The sequence below is a fragment of the Papilio machaon genome, chromosome 26 (genome assembly GCF_912999745.1).
Source record: "Papilio machaon chromosome 26, ilPapMach1.1, whole genome shotgun sequence".
Lineage (NCBI taxonomy): Eukaryota > Metazoa > Arthropoda > Insecta > Lepidoptera > Papilionidae > Papilio > Papilio machaon.
In genome coordinates, this window is record NC_060011.1 from 2,003,157 (window position 1) to 2,020,418 (window position 17,262).

The window sequence follows — 17,262 nt, forward strand, 5'->3', positions numbered from 1 at the left end:
CTAACTTTGATACATAAAAAATAATAATGGCTTTCAATACGGGATAATGATATGAGTATTTACACATCTTGAGGATTATCAGCTTCAGCATTAACCACACCTCTCTCCTCCTCTTGTATAACATTGTCAGTATTTCTACGAAAGAGGCTACACTCAGGTAAAACACCATTGTATTTAAACATGCCCAATAACAGTATACTAAAGCCAACAAGGTGTTGCCAGTGGAAAACCTGCCAAGAGACAGCAAGAGACACCATCCAGATGAAAAATGTTCTTATAGAATCCAGTACCATTCTAGAAGTAGCAGATTGTTCTTTGGTAACACTTATACCCGCAAAGTTAAAGAAAGCAATAGATATTATTGTTCCTATAACTGCTACAAGGAGCAACGGGTTATTTCCTATTTGTATTAATCCATCAATCGCATCTTCTACTGTACCTCGAGGATTGTTACCAAAGTGGCTTGGCGCTGGCACCCAGTAGAATATCACTAACAGTCCCGAAAGGACTGAAAAACCGAATATGCCTTCCCATCCGACAGCTTGCATTGATGGTATATTAAGACCAGTAACATATTTCTCTTCGTATACCATCTGGCAGGCGGAAACAACTTGTGCAACAATAATCAGCATATCTCCTGTTATGACACTGTTTCTACCTTTAGCCTCACCTGGGGCCTGGTATATGGCATCTGTAGCCCCAACAATAACAAGACCCAAAAGTACTCCAGCTATTCCAGCCCATTCTCTTGAAACAATCTTACGTTCAAGGAATGTTGTTGAAAATACAGCAACAAAGAGAATGATTGAACCTCGGAACATTTGGAAACTGCTTGCATAAGTAAGGGTAAGTCCAATATACATTATTGAGGTGCCAATCAAATCAAACATTGCAGCTGGCATCAGTATAAATGGGTTGAAATTCTGGTTGCCTTGTGTCAAAGCATGGCCTCCTGTATTCCTTGTTTTAAAGTATATTAATTTAAATGTCACTAAGCACAATATCTCTCCCAAAAACATTGTGGCTGCTTGAAGGAATGGATGATTGAATGGCCTAATTTCTCCATCAGAACCTTTGGATTCCAATTTATCCGCCCATTTGGTACTGAGGGTATTGATAGAGCCAGTTATGACCATCATTAAAGCAAGAAATTTTTGATATCCTGTCCATGCCATTTTGGATCTTTGATAGACAAAGCAAGATTCAAATGAAGTACTCCAAAAATTATGTTATACAGTTCTCATTTAAATATGGCCACTGGTCGGCTTTTGGTGACGAATAATGTTGAGTTATTATTGTTGTTACCTTGACGTGGACGTTGTGTGCTATGCGAACAGCTGGGCACCCTCTGCTATTGTTTTATTGAGTAATATTCTTATTAGATAAGAGACCGATAAAAAAATGCAAAAAAAACATATAAGCGAAATTAAACACACACGACTGAACAAAGCAAACAAAGAGTTATATTATATCTGTATGAAAACAAATTCAGTCAGTTCAAACTTCAAAGCATTGTTTGATAATGTTTGTTCGCCCTTCGCCCCTTTCTCCCGCTTGTCACTTGTTTTTGGATCTCTTCTATAGTTTCTGGTCTCTGCTTGGAAAGTTGTCAGCCTGTCGGCAAGTCGCGCTGACCTCTATAAATGGACTGGCATAAGACGCTGTATTTTGTGCCTATTTGAGTTTCTCTGTTTTAGCGCTGTTGGTAACGGTTTGTAGCAGTGACGTGGATTCGAATGATTCGAATTAATAACATAGGTAGAATTAATTGTCACGTAACATCAACAGGCGCGTTCAAATCGGAACGAAACAAAAGCTGTCATTTCCAAGCAATCGCTTATCCATTTATAGAGACCTGTCGGATATCATTAAGATATAGATTATATATTTATTTAAATTCTTAATCTGAGCTTTTTATAATTAAATATAGTCGAGCTTCATTTCACATTTTACTACACAAATTATGTTCATCATATTATCCGATAGACCAGAAAAGGTAATTTGTTTCGCATAAGCAAACCGTTTTCAGGTATGAATGTAGCATGTCACATTTTGTGACGGTAGTACAAGTGTGATTTTTTATATCTATATAATTTGTAACAAAAAGTAACTGTATTTTCGTATAGATATATTCACATTCACATGACGGTGTAATGTAAGCGATCGGCGGTACGCTTATCGGATTACTGAGTGCTGACGCTTACTACACTTCAGTGAAAAAGTCTTATATTATGTTTTAATACTGTTTTAATATTATGTAGTTTTAATTAAATTAAAATGAAATGTAGGTAAGATAGTTGAGTTGAAATTAAATAATTGTAAACATTGTTATTTAACACCGAAATGGTTGACTAACATAAATGTAAGATCAACTCTGGACCTTTTGAATTTCAATTGAAACAATTTTTGATATTTTTAAACGTTTTTTTTCGTCGAATCTGATGTAAGGGAATTAAATTTACCATTGAATAAATAAACACAATTCTAATATTAAAATGATTGACTACGAATTTAAATTGTAAGATATATGCTTGGAAAGTACTAGTCAAGACAAAGAGGTTGTATAAACTGCAAAACGTGTTGATTTTAGCCAAGTGCGTATACATGAAGATTCTATTTTTATTTCAAAAATATTTAATTTGAGCAATAAATAACAATCACATGAAAACTGCTTGGGAATAATGACACTCGAGGAAAGAATAAAATCGAATAGATGAAAATACGTTGAATAAGTAGTGATGTTGAACCTAAATGCATTTCTTTTATAATTAACTTGTAGTCTAGCCAAGTTTCGTGCGGGACAATAATTATTTTAAAAATTTTATAACAACCAAGTAGTTTTTGAGTATATTTGTTACAAAAGTGCAAAAATACAAACAAATACAACTCGTACAAAGTAACATGACATCAGAGTACGATGACGTCTTTTACTCTTTCTCTCTGACCGAGAAATTTCACTGTTGAAACAGTTCTGTTAAATAAATTACAGTAATGTCTTTTTAGAGGGAACGAGAGGGATAGCAATATGTTTAGTATAAATGTTTTGAGAAATCCACAGTAAGCGCCAAAGGTCATTTATGCGTTCCACGATGTTTCCACCCATGGCAAATTTATTTGAAAAGGGTTTAAGATGCTACGTGACTACTATGGGTTTTTGGAACGAAGTTCCTTATCGCGCGTTGTGAAAGGGGGCTAAACGGAAAAAAATCTTACGAAAAGTTGTCACGACACTTTTTGCTATATCACCATGGCAACGACGTGACAATATATAACGAAAATTCATAGAAATAGAATGTACTTCTTCTGAAGACTTAAGTTTTTTATTCATAAAATAAACATTGGTTCCTTCACTAATTAATAGAAAGGAACTTCGTTCCATCCGGGTGTCCCTTGACACCTCTCAAGTTTTTATTTATTTTAAATACCTAATTGTATAACTTGTTGGTAGTTGGCCAATTGGCCATACATGTTTGAAGCAAACGGACAGTTGGTCAGTCGGCTTTTACGTCAGTCTGAGTTACGGTGTGATAGCTGGCGTTCGCTGGCAGAACCTGTTTATAAAAAAACCTTTTTTCGTGTAATTGATCACCAAATTTATAATTTTTTTGTTAACGTTATATGATAGCTATAGTTGAAATAAAAAAAAAATCTATCGAGTTTTTTCGAGAGGCTGTGATTAGTTAATATGCTCATAAATTAAAATATCGATGTTAAAGTGTTAAAATATTTTTTTTACCATGATTAAGTGTTGAGGGGGTAAAATTTAAAATAAAGTATAGGAATTAATTAAGGTAAGTTTTATTTATGCATGTTAGAGCAATTAAAATAAAAATACACCGGTCCAATTAGATGAAAGTAAAAGAACTGAAATAAAGCTATTTTAATAAAAAAAAAAGCTTGTTTATGAATTATGGTTAAATTTCGTTCGACCACTTGTGATAATAAATAATAAATAAATAATGTTATAAAACTAACTACTTATGCAGAATATATAAGATTCTGCATAGGTAGTTAGTTTTATAACACCTAACAAGGATATTATTTCGGCTTACATTTATGGTATCCGAAACCTAACACACTAAAGTAAATAATATGTACGACGATATCGATTTAGTTACTAAGCGCTCTAAACCTTAAAATTTGTATGATAATATTAAATTTATTAGAAATATTCTGTTGTTATCTTGTGCGTTAATCAACATTTGTCACTTAAAGTTACTTCAAGGTTAGTTTGCCATGGATTTTTTTATACCAGAATGTGACAAATGAACCATTGGTATTGGCGAAATAGCGAAGGTGATAGAATTTTTTGCAAGAGTTTTAGTGTGAACGCACGATTAGGAGCGATAGGAAATGACGAGAGTTGGAGAGAGAGAGTAAAGTGATGTACTGAATTACTGAACATCAATTCACCTTTCTCAGCAGACAGTACTTCAATTTATTATTAGGTAACAAAACGAAGTTGTTGTTATCATATTTTATCTGTGACTTTTATAAGATTAAAAAAAAAAACTGTCAAGAGTTGCGCATTAACCAAAAGTTGGCCTTGGCCTCCGACAATATGAGTTTCTTTTCCAAAAAAAAAAACCTCTACTAACATATAAGTTCAAAGAACTCTATAACTTTATAATCTATATATATAAAAATGAATTGCTGTCCGTTAGTCTCACTAAAACTCGAGAACGGCTGAACGGATTTATCTTATCTTAGTCTTGAAATGTTCGTGGAGGTCTAGGGAAGGTTTAAAAGGCGAGAAAAAATTCATACCGCTATTAAGTTTTTTTTAACTGCCCGCGGATGGAGTCGCGGGCGACAGCTAGTTTTAAGAATAAAAATAAATTTTTGCATTTTTTAGATCATTTTTTTAGATCGATAATCTACATAATTCGGATCATTTAAAATTCCATCTCTAATCGTTATTAGCAACTTACAACGATCCAATTAGTAAGCAGTACGAAAGGACGTTGCTCTACATTTACAAGGGGAACATAAGGTCACATAGGAAAGGGTATTATTAGCAAATTTGCAATATTTTTTGTTAGTTTTATAACGTGGTGTTTTATCGTATGGCGTTAAACTTTGGGGATCTTATTATTTGTATAGATAATCCTACTAATATTATAAATGCGAAAGTTTAGATGGATGGATGGATGTTTGTTTGAAGTTATATCCAGAACGGCTGAACTGATCTTGATGAAATTTGACACAAATTTAGAACATAGGAAGAACACATAGACTACTTGTTAAGTTTTTTTTTGATTCCGCACGGACGGAGTCTCGGGCGACAGCTTTTATTATAACGTTAGTAAGATATAGTCTAGTCAATTTAGACCTGCAAAGGTGCATTAATTCGCATATGGAATAAATGGGTACACATATATTACAAAATATGGGTACAAGTTTCACATATGTTAGGGATCTTATATTTCTTCAAATTTTTAGCTCTATGCGAATTTTTAGCTTTACTACAGTAATTAATTTGATCTTATTTGACCGGACTAATAAATACATCTATACATATTTAAAATTTGAATTTGACTTAAACATTAAAAATTATATTTATTGTGAAGTACTTTGTAAAAATTTTGAAGTTAAAAACCTCTACAATCGTCTAATAAAAATCACCATCTAATAAAAATATCAGACATAGGTAAATAAATGATAAAAAAATCTTCAAACAGGCAATTTCAATGTGAAATTATTATACTCCAATCCAAACCGGTTGTAAAGTAACATATTATCTAATATATAAAATTCTTGTGTCACAGTTTTCGTTCCCGTACTCCTCCGAAACGGCTTGACCGATTCTCATGAAATTTTGTGAGCATATTCAGTAGGTCTAAGAATCGGCCAATATCTATTTTTCATTTTTTTTTAACTGCGCGCGGACGGAGTCGCGGGCGACAGCTAGTTAACTATAAAATCATTCATAATTCATAATCTTAATAGAATAATAATCTAAATATTAGAGTTTACGATATTTAAACAAACAACATTTAATTTTTGTTATTTAAAATATTAAAAAAGAGAACTTTTATCTGATGACTTTTTTATTAAAAAAATACACACATACAACAGCAATACTATGGATTTCGACTGCGGCAACAATATGTTTCAAAACAATCGCGAGAGTCGAAAGGCACAAGGGACCTAACACGAATATTCGTAAGAACGTTATTGAAAAAATTTGTATTAAAATTAATACAGTAAATTGCATTTACTCATTAAAATTTTGATATATTTTGTTGATGACGTTACGAAGGCGCGTGTCGCAAATATTCGTGCTAGGCCCATCAGTTTAGTATAACAAATCAGTACATCTTATACTTCGTACGAATTCTTGTAAAATTATTATTCTTGTTACATATGTAAACATTTTAAATGCCCTAATTTGCATTTCTTTATGGCCAAATTGATTATGTCATGATAATTATTCAGGATTGTTAATTTTGGAGGTTGCTTTAGAAGTTATCTGGATCGACCAGTCTAATGAGATTAACAATTTCGACATTATAGTATGCACGAAACTACGTCAAAGATTTTGAAATAAACATTTAAGTACAAGATGACTGAATTCAAGCAAGTCTATCTATTTTATACTAGCTTTCGACCGCGACTCCGTCCGCGCGGAATTAAAAAAAATTAATAAATAGCCTATGTATTCTTCCAGACCATAATCTACATCTGTGCCAAATTTCATTAATTTCCGTACAACCGTTCCGGAGATACCTTCAAACAAACATCCATCCATCTAAACATTCTCATCTTATCTTCTATCTATATATATAAAAGAAAGTCGTGTTAGTTACACTATTTATAACTCAAGAACGGCTGAATCGATTTGACTGAAAATTGGTGGGCAGGTAGCTTAGAACCAGGAAACGGATATAGGATAATTTTTACCCCGTTTTTTATTTTCTATTCCGCGCGGACGAAGTCGCGGGCAAAAGCTAGTTATTAGTATATTAGTAATAGTATATTAGTAAGATTTTAGGGTTAAATTAAGAATGCGAAAGCGAGTTAATGACCTCTGTCAATAAAAATCACTAGAAAAGTTTAAAAAAATAAAACTTTATCGTCCGATTTAAGAGCTATTGCGTCGCCACATATTTCATTTGACACTATCTCTAAATTCACTTTTTTTTTTGTAATGATTTATTTTATTATATAAGCGAATCTAAGCGAAGCGATTACTGCCCACATGCATATCCACAGAACTTGTCTCCAAGGATATCCACGGATCTTGATGAAATTTGGCACAGATGTAGAACTAAAAGAACACATTGGCTACTTTTAATTTTTTTTTTAAATTAATAAGAATTATATTCGAATATACATAATTTGAATATATACATTTTAAGTAAGATGTTAAAATTATGCGACACGCGTCTATTAAATTATACATTCATTTTGAAATATAATTATTTTAGTGGAAATACAAACCCGTTTTAACAGCATAATAATGTTAAATGTTGAAACATATATTATTATTTTAAACTAGATGAACTTATAGCGACTCTATTAATCCCGATTTAATTAACTCATTTCATAGTACATACCCGTGTACGTAACAGACGTCAAATTCTAAACATGGCGGCCATTGCGCTTTTTTGTTTTTTTTTTATCATTTTGACATAAGATGAAGTGATATTGTGTAATAGAAACATGAATATGGAAACTCATAGATATAGAGGATATTCAGAGGAGCTAGCGTATTGCTGACCTTCTAGGGTACAATAAGTTCTTTTTTTTATAAGACAAGGATCAAACAAGCAGCGGGAACACCAAGATGTTCATCGACATCCATGGACATTTGCAATACCAATTCATTTGAAATTACGCCTGGGTCCAGATTACGCAAACGTTATACTATAGGAAAAAGAAATTACGCAAGATTCGTCAGCTAATAAGTTGAACTTGAAACTTCACATTGAATTATTTAACAATATCTAACCGTTAACCGGTCCATTCGTCCCGATCGTATGGTATTACAAGATTCAAACTTTATAGCAGCTCGTAGTTAGCTGATAGACAATGTGCGCAGGTGAGAAACAAGCTTGCATTCCTCAATGATGCGGTATTCACAAACTTTCCGCCTTGCACAGCCGCAATAGAAAACTGCGTCCTCGGCGGTATTCCTAAACCGGTACGACTTAGGGTCTTTCAAGAAACGAGCGTAGCTGTTTCTCAACGCATCCACCATCTGCAGTTTCTTTGATGTTACGGATGACCAAGAGCGTCTCTGACTCCCTTATGATGAAAAATGAAAGTGTGTATGAGTGTGCATTGCCTCGCATTCTTGACGTTCCGCCGATGCGCAGCGCCTTATGCGAAATTGTGAGTCATCACAGCTTCGATGGAACTGTACCAAACTAGGTTTATTTTGTTCCCATACGAAACCGGTTCATGTAAAGTCACATGTTCTCCAATTCAATTTTATGACAAACTGGAAAGATCTCTGTATACACTTGACAAGGGATTTCGAAGTTTTTTTTTTAATTTTCAATTTCTTAACAACTTTCACTTTCACTTAATATTTTGGCAAGACTTATCAAAAAAAAAAAAACAAAATGTATATGTATTTTTTTTAGTTCAAGGAAGTCTGCAAAGGATTTTAAATCCTTTTCACATCTGTTTTGAGATTAACAGTTAAATGGCTTTAAAACAACGTTACCTTTATTTTCAAAAAGTGAAACCGTTTTTATAAAACTCGTATTTTTGCTTGTTGCTTAAAAAAATCGAAAGTGTCCAATTGAAATTGTTTCACATAATTATAACAGCGCTTAAATAAAGAATATCATTTTCCTGTTACGTGTTACATTTTAACGTGTTTTAGTGTTTTTTTTAAATATATTACATTATTACGTGTGAGTTTTAGATCCACTGAACTCTACAACAGGCTATGAATCGTGGTATTTTGTGTCTATTTAATTGTTTTTGGCGTCGACGGATGCGGTTGGTAGCGGTGGTAAGGATTAGAAGAAATGACCTATCCATCCATAGATATTAGTGGTTAGATCATATAACTTTTTTTTAATATTTAGGACATAAGAAATTTATATTCATTCAAACTTTTCATATTACGGAAAACAAAAAATGACAGTTTATTACGAATAAACTAAACACCTGAAGAACTCAAAATTTAAAAAATTCTTTTACCCATATAAAATATCTCCAACAATGAGTAAAACAGGATACAGTTTATTTATTTTTTCACCTATTTATTTACCGTAGGGAATATACTTGGTAAGCGGTTTAAAAGCCTTTAATCATTACAAAAATTAAAATCTTGTTTAAGGACCAACATAATTAGATTTCTTGGTAAAATACTGAAGCTAACATTTAATAAGTTGGAATTTAAATTCTTTTCCGGGTTTAGTCAGGAATTTTAATCTTATACTGTATTTTCTTTAAACTAAGTATGAAAAACCTCATTACCTTAATGGAATTAAATGTAGGCGAAGTTCCCGCAACTTTATCATCAGTTTTCCCGCCGAATCGTAAGAAACATATCGTTGTCGCTCTCACTCTCATTGAAAAAACAAAGATAACAATATATTTGTAAAGCTGTTTCGAAAATGGTAACCCACGATTAGTTGACAGTGATCAAATTACTTAACGAACATAGACGTACAGTCATGTTGAAAATTTAATTTCCTTTACAATTTTATTAGAACTTTAATTTTGTCTTAGCGATTGTACATGGTTTGTTATTTGATCCAATTAAGTTACACTCGTTTTTGTAACAAGTTTCACAAAAATTAATAAAATACGTAAGTACTTTTGGAACGAAGTTCCTTATCGCGCGTTGTGAAAGGGGGCTAGACGGAAAAAATTCTTTCGAAAAGTTGTCACGACACTTTTTGGCAACCATGGCAACGACGTGACAATATATAACGAAAATTCATAGAAATAAAATGTACTTCTTGTGAATACTTAAGTTTTTTATTCATAGAATAAACATTGGTTCCTTCACTAATTAATTGAAAGGAATTTCGTTCCATCCGGGTGTCCATTGACACCTCTAAAGTTTTTTTTGAGTAAGACTTTAAATGACATAACAGTCTGAAGAGATTGTCTTTGTCTTAACATATACAGTGGTACAGAATTGCCGAGTAAAAAAAGAGACGCTATTGTTTTCTGTACAAGCAACTTTTATCTTCTTATCTTTTTATAAATAAGACTTTTAGGTGTTTAAAGTGCTTTATAATGGCAGCTTTATTGTAAATTAGATTATGCTGTTGGAAAACTTCAATAATAATTATATTCCATTCCAAGTTAACCTTAACCTTGTAAACAAAAAAACGAAACATACTGCGTCTAGTTTCAGTTACAATTTTTTTTTTTTAGATTTGACACAAATATAGAACAAATTAAAACGTTCAATAATGTTTGAATTGTCGCAATTTTACTAATATTTTTCGTAGGTAGTAAGTACATTTGAGGTGACAAATTTTGATCCTGTTGTCATGACCTTTAAATATTTTTTGTATATACGCCAAGGTCACTGTTTCCGGATACTGTTCATAATTAAAAATTCAAAAATTCTACACCGATCACAGGTGGCCCTTCACAATTTGGTTTTTTCATAGAACTTTTTGTATAAGTTCAAACAGTGGAAAAAAAACGATCACGGAAACGAATTCGAATTTTAAAAACCTGATTTTAATTTTTCAAAATGCTGAATTATTTTTCAAATACCCAAAATGTAGTACATCATCCTCAAGCAATCGCGAAGTTAACCGGAATTAGGTTTGTAGCGTTTTGCTGTCATTTCGTACCAAGTTTCGGTTTCAACAAATTCTGTGTACAGTCAATCTGTTCTTTTGTTTCTTTAAACTGTCACTTATTTTCCCAGCTATTAAAATGAAGATCATGCGTTTATTCGACTCGATGCGGGGCTCCAGTGCGGTGGGCGTTCGGCCCACTATCCACCAAGGGCAGTACACTGCTGGAGAGACTACCGGAGGTCTGAGTGTGCTGTTCACTATGCTGTGTATTGTGGATCTGTTCGGAGTGTTTCCAGTCGTCGCCCTGCCTAAGAGCGTTATAGCTTGCGGTTTGTAATATGATACTGTTACGATACCGGTATAAGTATAACGAAATACTATTTTGTATCGTCTTAGTGTGTATTTCCACTGAACTAGTCACAAGCTGGCATTATGTATAATAATCGAGGCAGCCAGTGGAAATGGAACACGCGTCTACACATAAAAGGCGATCGTGAGCAGCCAGCCGCATGGCCGTAGGTACTTTAAGGTTCAATCATATAAAATGAGATGAAAAAGCAATCAACTTTGAATAAAACTTTAATAAGAGGACGTTATCTTTCCAGGATTATACGGTATACCATTAGTGATAGCAGTATTTTCTTTGCAACTGTACACGGCGGTGCTACTCGGCAAGAGTTGGTTGTTGGCGTACGAATTGTCGCCCAATATACGAGAGAAAAGCAGGTAATTAAAACGCATTCCTTCAAAGTGTCTTCTCTCAGATACGACGTCAGCGCCATCTATTCGTATTTTATTTGGAATAACGCCATCTATTTTTTAGTAAAAAATGTTTATTCAAATAAATACTTCAGTCGGTAAAAATCAGTAAAAATGGATCAATTTCAGATTTCCATACGCGGCGGTTGCGGAGCTAGCATTCGGTGACAATGCCCGAAGATTGGTCACATTCTTTATCGACGCCACAGTTTTTGGCGCCGCTGTACCGAATTTTATTTTTGGTAAGTTAATAATTTTGGATTTTTATTTTAGATGAACATTTATAGGCTATAGAGGTACAGTCAGTCAGATTGGTGGTTTATAGTAACTACAGTCAAACAAGAATATCTCAGTCGGTAAGAGGGGCGCTGTTGTCGCTGTTAGTTCTGTCAATATATATGCAAAAACTAAATGGGCATATAAAATGACATAAAAGAAAGAATCATGACGTGATAGCTGATAGCTACACAGCTAAAGTACAAAAAGGATCTTGACACTTTTTTGACGTTGACAGGAGGGCACTAGTGAGCAGTCATAACTTAGTTTGACCACAGCCCGTTAAGTCAAATATCCTTGTTGGTCTATATGCTTTTTTCTCTATGTTTGTAGCATCTCAGAGCCTGCAACTGTTCTGGTGGAAGATATCTGGAGGAAGCGTGGGCGTGACGTACTGCGTGTGGATGGTGGTCATCGGTCTACTGCTTTGCCCCATCATGTGGCTCGGCTCACCCAAGGATATGAAGTATGGGGCACTTAGATACATGTTTGCGGTTAAAAGACGAAACAATGATATTTATTGCTGTTAATTTTTTTATCAATAGATGGTATTATTTACAAATGTAAAAGAAGTAGTTCTTCAGAAGTTTTAGCTTAATAGATACTACGAAATATGATCTTTTATTTGCCAGCAAGCTGCCATATGAATTCGCCGACATGGCGAAGCGACCGCTGCCCATAGACATTCGCAATTGCAGATGCGTTGTCTACCCCCAATCGACGACTCCCCTTCCCATCCTTTCCTTATAAGAAAAGGGTGGGAAGGGAAAGAGGACTAAAATTAGGCCTCCGGCATCACACTTATCAGACTGTACGTGGAATTACTTCCACTCCACTCCTGTCTTCTGTGTGGTCGTGGTATTTCACCGGGCGAGCCGACCAATTCGTGCAACAGATGTTGTTATTGTTGGCGTCTACCAGTGTTGATCTATTAATTATTGTAAAACGGTTATTTCAAGCTAATTAATATACTTTAAAACAACTTCTATTTTCAGATCATTAGCGCTCACATCTGTATGTATAGTGGGCACAGTGGCTGTAGCGACGTGGTATTGCATATTGACGGATGACGAGTCCCCGTCCAGTCTGGGAGGAGTGCTGGACTACACGCCTGAAATCGGGGACTTTTTAACAGCATATGGGATTATAGCTTTTCAGGTAAGGTGATAAAAAGATGTTTTTTTTCCTTCCAAAATAAATATAAATGTAACATATAGAAAGAAAGTGGAAGAACGCAAAATTGGAAGTACATCACATCCTCACGTTTCTCGAAGCTTGAGGTTTACGTTGCGGCTTATTTTACTAGAAAATATTTGGCTCAATTTCGAGCAATTGTATATGTCCATACAAATTACAATGATAACTTTCTCTTATATGTCCATACAAATTACAATGATAACCGTTTATAAAGACATCGAATAGACATTAAATATTTAGTCATATAAACCGATAATCTTTAAAAGTGAAATTATATTTTTATAGGGCCTTAAATCGAGAGTTGAAATTAAATCGATGTTAGTCACCATAAACGAGTGATATACTGTATTCTACTAAATTATTCCAGTTCGACATCCACCCGATGCTACTAACACTGCAGGTGGATATGAAAGACAGTAGACGTATAAACGCGGCCGTGCTCGCTGCATTCCTTACTACGGGTCTGGTCTTTCTCATCACCACGGTGTTAGCTGCTAACCGGTACGGGGATAGCGTCGAGAGTAATATACTGCAGGGTAAGATTGCCTTGAAATTATACCGTTTCTACTGAAAAAATCCAGTAATTGTTACTTCTACTTCTCCTTACTAATATTATAAATGCGAATGTTTGGATGGAAGGTATCTACAGAACGTTTGTATGGATCTCGATTAAATTTGGTATAGATGTTGAACACAGTCTGGGAAAATACATAGGCTAATGATCACGGAAATTTAAATTTTTACCCAATAACTCCACAATGATTCAACACATCTTATTGAAATTTGGCACAATTAAAATACGTTAAGATAATAAAGACTTCACGGTATTTAATTTTTCAGGTATTCCGCCATCCATCACGTTGTACATTGTTGCTTTACTGGTCACTCTACAACTGTGCCTCTCGAGCGCTGTCGGAAACTCTGCCCTATTTCAACATTTAGAAGACTTGCTCAAAATACCAAGAAGTAATTTCATTTCCTTAATCAAAAATATTATTTGATTACTTTTTAAATTCTTGTTGTTAATAATTGTTGTTTTTTTTTCTAGATTTTTGCATACAACGATGTCTGATGCGTTCCAGTATTGTCGCCTTGGCAGTGTTCTTAGGCGAGTCTGTGCCCAGATTCGATTTAGTAATGGGTCTCGTCGGTTCCACTTTAACGGGTCCTCTAATGTTTATATTCCCTCCTTTATTCTTCCTCAAATTATGTTATCTCAAATCGATAAATATAAAGCAAGAATTCTCAATGAGTTATAAACCGAAAGTATCTGTTTCTGAACGTAATGCGAGTTTACAAGATGGCGTCGATCTGTCAAAATTGCCGCTCGTTTCGAACGAATCATTGCCAAATAAATATCAAACTTTTGGTAGTTATGAAGAAATATACCGAGCGTATATTGATGAATATAATGTGAAATGGTACGATGTTTTATTGGCGTTTTTAGTTATGTTGTTAGGAATGACAGCGACTGTTGTAGCGACATATTCAAGTTGGTCTGACGCGATATCGTCCGCCACTTTCTCCCCGCCGTGTTTGTTAAATGCGTCCGCAGCCGCAAGAAGTTTCATACAAGATACTAGTTAAATTTAATTTATATACACCCGCGTAAGTATAAATGTGCAGTTTCACCGCGAAATTTAAATATCATGATACTTCTATCATATTTGCTATCTCTGTTGTATTTAAAGGGATCTCAATACTGTTATAGTACTGTTATAACGGCAGTCGTATTCTACGGTTAATTTGTAGTCATTTATCGTTGGTTTCTTAGATCTAAATCTCTTAATAAAACAATATAGAGGTAATATTTAAACGGGGATTTTGGTCTCAGAAACCAATAGTTATTGAAATAATATTTCAGTATATCGAAATTATGATCGATTACTCTGAATTTACTAAATTATAAGATAATTATTATATGTACTAATATTAAGTAGATTATAAAATAGTATGAAAATCGTTAACTCGTCGCCTCAGTGCTTTTTTGTTCTATCGACCAAATTGACCGAAAATGGACTTTAAATGTAGTATCGTAAAGATTTAAATTTCAGTCTTGTTGGTAAAGGAAGATTAGGAAGTTTTTGTTTCTAAAACTACAAAAAAACATTTAAATTTTACGTATGACACGACACTGCAATGAATTTTTTGTGCTTATTTGTTCTAAGTCCAGTGTTTGTTTTATATCCTACATCGTTATAAAAATTCAGTGCTTGTGTGTTCTATGTCCAATGAATTGACCAATCACAGCCCACGACGCCATGTCCGCCATTTTGTTTGATTGTCATTGTTTCCGAAGTCATCACTGAGACCACTTAGTCGCTCCCGGAAAAAATACAAAAAAACATATCAATCGTTGTGTGTTTGTGCCAGAATTGTTTCAAAGAAGTGATAAACAATGTCTGCAACTAGTCGCAAAAATAAATATAAGAAGATGCAGCTCCGAACTGAGCAGTGAGTACTTTTTAACCTTCTCTCAATCCCGTTATGAATTGGATACAGGGTGTTGTTTTTAATAACTGAGAACCATTTCTGCTAACTTGTACACTTTTACCCATCCCTCAAAGGGAGAGGGAGGGTCCGAAAGATGCACGTCGCTCTGGTCGCCCTGTTACGGATAAAATGGATGCTATTTTTGAAAAAGTGGAGCAAGATTGGCATATCAGTAGTTACGACGTAGCTGAAGAACTGGGAATTGAACACAAAACAGTTTTGGCGCATTTGAAAGAAAATGGGTACACAAAAAAGCTCGATATTTGGGTACCTCACGAGCTCTCTGAAAGAAACCTAATGAACCGTGCACTCATTTGTGATTCTTTATTACGACGTAATGAGACCGAACCATTTTTGAAGAAATTGATAACCGGTGATGAAAAGTGGATCACGTACGACAAGAACGTGCGAAAAAGGTCATGGTCCAAGGCCGGTCAGGCTTCACAGACTGTGGCGAAACCCGGGTTAACTCGCAACAAGGTGATGCTGTGTGTGTGGTGGGATTGGAAGGGCATTATTCATTATGAGCTGTTACCACCAGGCAGGACCATCGATTCAGAACTACTGCGAACAACTGATAAGATTAAAGCAAGAAGTTGAGAGAAAGCGGCCGGAATTAATCAATAGAAGGGGTGTGGTTTTTCATCAAAACCTTTTAAATACCCCACCAAAACCTTATACGAAATTTCAAATTTGCTCTCTGTAAGAAAACTATACATTTTACATTTGATTTTAGGATACCACAAGACTTTACCCCTTGATAGTAATAAACTCAAAAAAAGACGGTGTCATGCTGTTGCCCCCCAATATCCTGCCTGCACTGTCTTTGCCACTCGGCAATATATATCACGTGCCCCTTATGTCTATAACAAAATACATCGAGTACTATCTATATACCCTATGCAGCTATTTGAGTGCAGGCGCGCACTAAAGGATTGGCTCTCTGCCCTTACCTACGACGAGGTTGAGCAAATTCTTACTAGAACAATTTAGTTTTGGCTCTCATTGGACCCACCACAAACACACGAACACATACACACACACACACACAAACACACACACACACACACAAACACACACACACAGACACACTCAAACACACGCATAAATCTCACAAAGAAATGTTAAAATTAAAAATTATTTTCTCTTTATGTTAAAATGTAAATCGAAACTGTTATGTACACTGGAAGAGCGAGGCATTCCCTACACAAGTGTCTCTTGACTACTTTTTGGGAAGCCCCGGCAACTTGATTGTAAAGATTTACTTGAAATAAATACATTTTTTATTTTATTTATTTATTATTTATATCATGATAACGCTAGACCTCACACATATTTAACCACTCAGCAAAAATTAAGAGAGTTTGGCTGGGAGGTGTTAATGCATCCGCCGTATAGTCCTGACCTGGCACCTTCAGATTTCCACCTGTTTCGGTCTCTTCAGAATTCTTTAGGCAGTGTCAGGTTAACATCACGAGAGGACTGCCAAAACTATTTGACGCAGTTTTTTGATCAGAAGCCCCAAAATTTCTATAGCAATGGAGTCATGTCCCTACCTATAAGATGGCAAAAAGTTAAAAATGTTTTGAATTTTCATATAAAATGCGAAAAAACTTTTTCCCCAACCTATTATAAGTTCTTTTTCGATTTTCAAATAAACCTAAACAGTGTATGATTAAATTGTAAATCAGAGGCGCTTGTCTAATACAATAAGTGCCGATCTGATATCACCAATACCTTTAATTATTGTAATAGCACTTTTGAGTTTTATCTTTGACATCCCTATCTTTGATTTCAAAGATAGAAC

General features: G+C 34.5%; 3 protein-coding genes across 4 annotated transcripts; 2 read left to right on the forward strand and 1 right to left on the reverse strand.

The window, feature by feature from the left end:
- Window positions 1-1,548, reverse strand: LOC106718704 (solute carrier family 35 member F6). Its single transcript, XM_014512862.2, has one exon. The coding sequence runs from the start codon at window positions 1,173-1,175 to the stop codon at window positions 60-62; it is 1,116 nt and encodes a 371-aa protein (XP_014368348.2). The 5' UTR covers window positions 1,176-1,548; the 3' UTR covers window positions 1-59.
- Window positions 1,549-3,753: 2,205 nt separating this feature from the next.
- LOC106718727 (probable sodium-coupled neutral amino acid transporter 6) lies at window positions 3,754-14,776 on the forward strand. 2 transcript variants are annotated; one of them, XM_014512889.2, is made up of 9 exons: window positions 3,754-3,791; window positions 10,859-11,059; window positions 11,336-11,456; window positions 11,619-11,731; window positions 12,099-12,231; window positions 12,761-12,923; window positions 13,330-13,498; window positions 13,803-13,928; window positions 14,011-14,776. In XM_014512889.2, exons 2-9 carry the CDS (start codon window positions 10,867-10,869, stop codon window positions 14,547-14,549), a joined length of 1,557 nt encoding a protein of 518 aa, XP_014368375.2. In that variant the 5' UTR covers window positions 3,754-3,791; window positions 10,859-10,866; the 3' UTR covers window positions 14,550-14,776. The 2 variants fall into 2 exon arrangements, with proteins under 2 accessions (XP_014368375.2, XP_045540493.1); XM_045684537.1 differs by lacking the exon at window positions 3,754-3,791 and having other exon boundaries at window positions 10,792-11,059.
- Window positions 14,777-15,584: 808 nt separating this feature from the next.
- On the forward strand, window positions 15,585-16,055 carry LOC123722489 (histone-lysine N-methyltransferase SETMAR-like). Its single transcript, XM_045684353.1, has one exon. The coding sequence runs from the start codon at window positions 15,585-15,587 to the stop codon at window positions 16,053-16,055; it is 471 nt and encodes a 156-aa protein (XP_045540309.1).
- The last annotated feature ends 1,207 nt before the right edge of the window (window positions 16,056-17,262 follow it).

Coding starts and splice junctions, on each gene's coding strand:
- LOC106718704 (XM_014512862.2), bottom strand. CDS start 1,175: ATGGCATGGACAGGATATCAAAAATTTCTTGCTTTAATGATGGTCATA.
- LOC123722489 (XM_045684353.1), top strand. CDS start 15,585: ATGGATGCTATTTTTGAAAAAGTGGAGCAAGATTGGCATATCAGTAGT.
- LOC106718727 (XM_014512889.2), top strand. CDS start 10,867: ATGAAGATCATGCGTTTATTCGACTCGATGCGGGGCTCCAGTGCGGTG. Junction 11,457..11,618: donor AATATACGAGAGAAAAGCAG/GTAATTAAAACG, acceptor GATCAATTTCAG/ATTTCCATACGCGGCGGTTG. Junction 11,732..12,098: donor TGTACCGAATTTTATTTTTG/GTAAGTTAATAA, acceptor CTATGTTTGTAG/CATCTCAGAGCCTGCAACTG.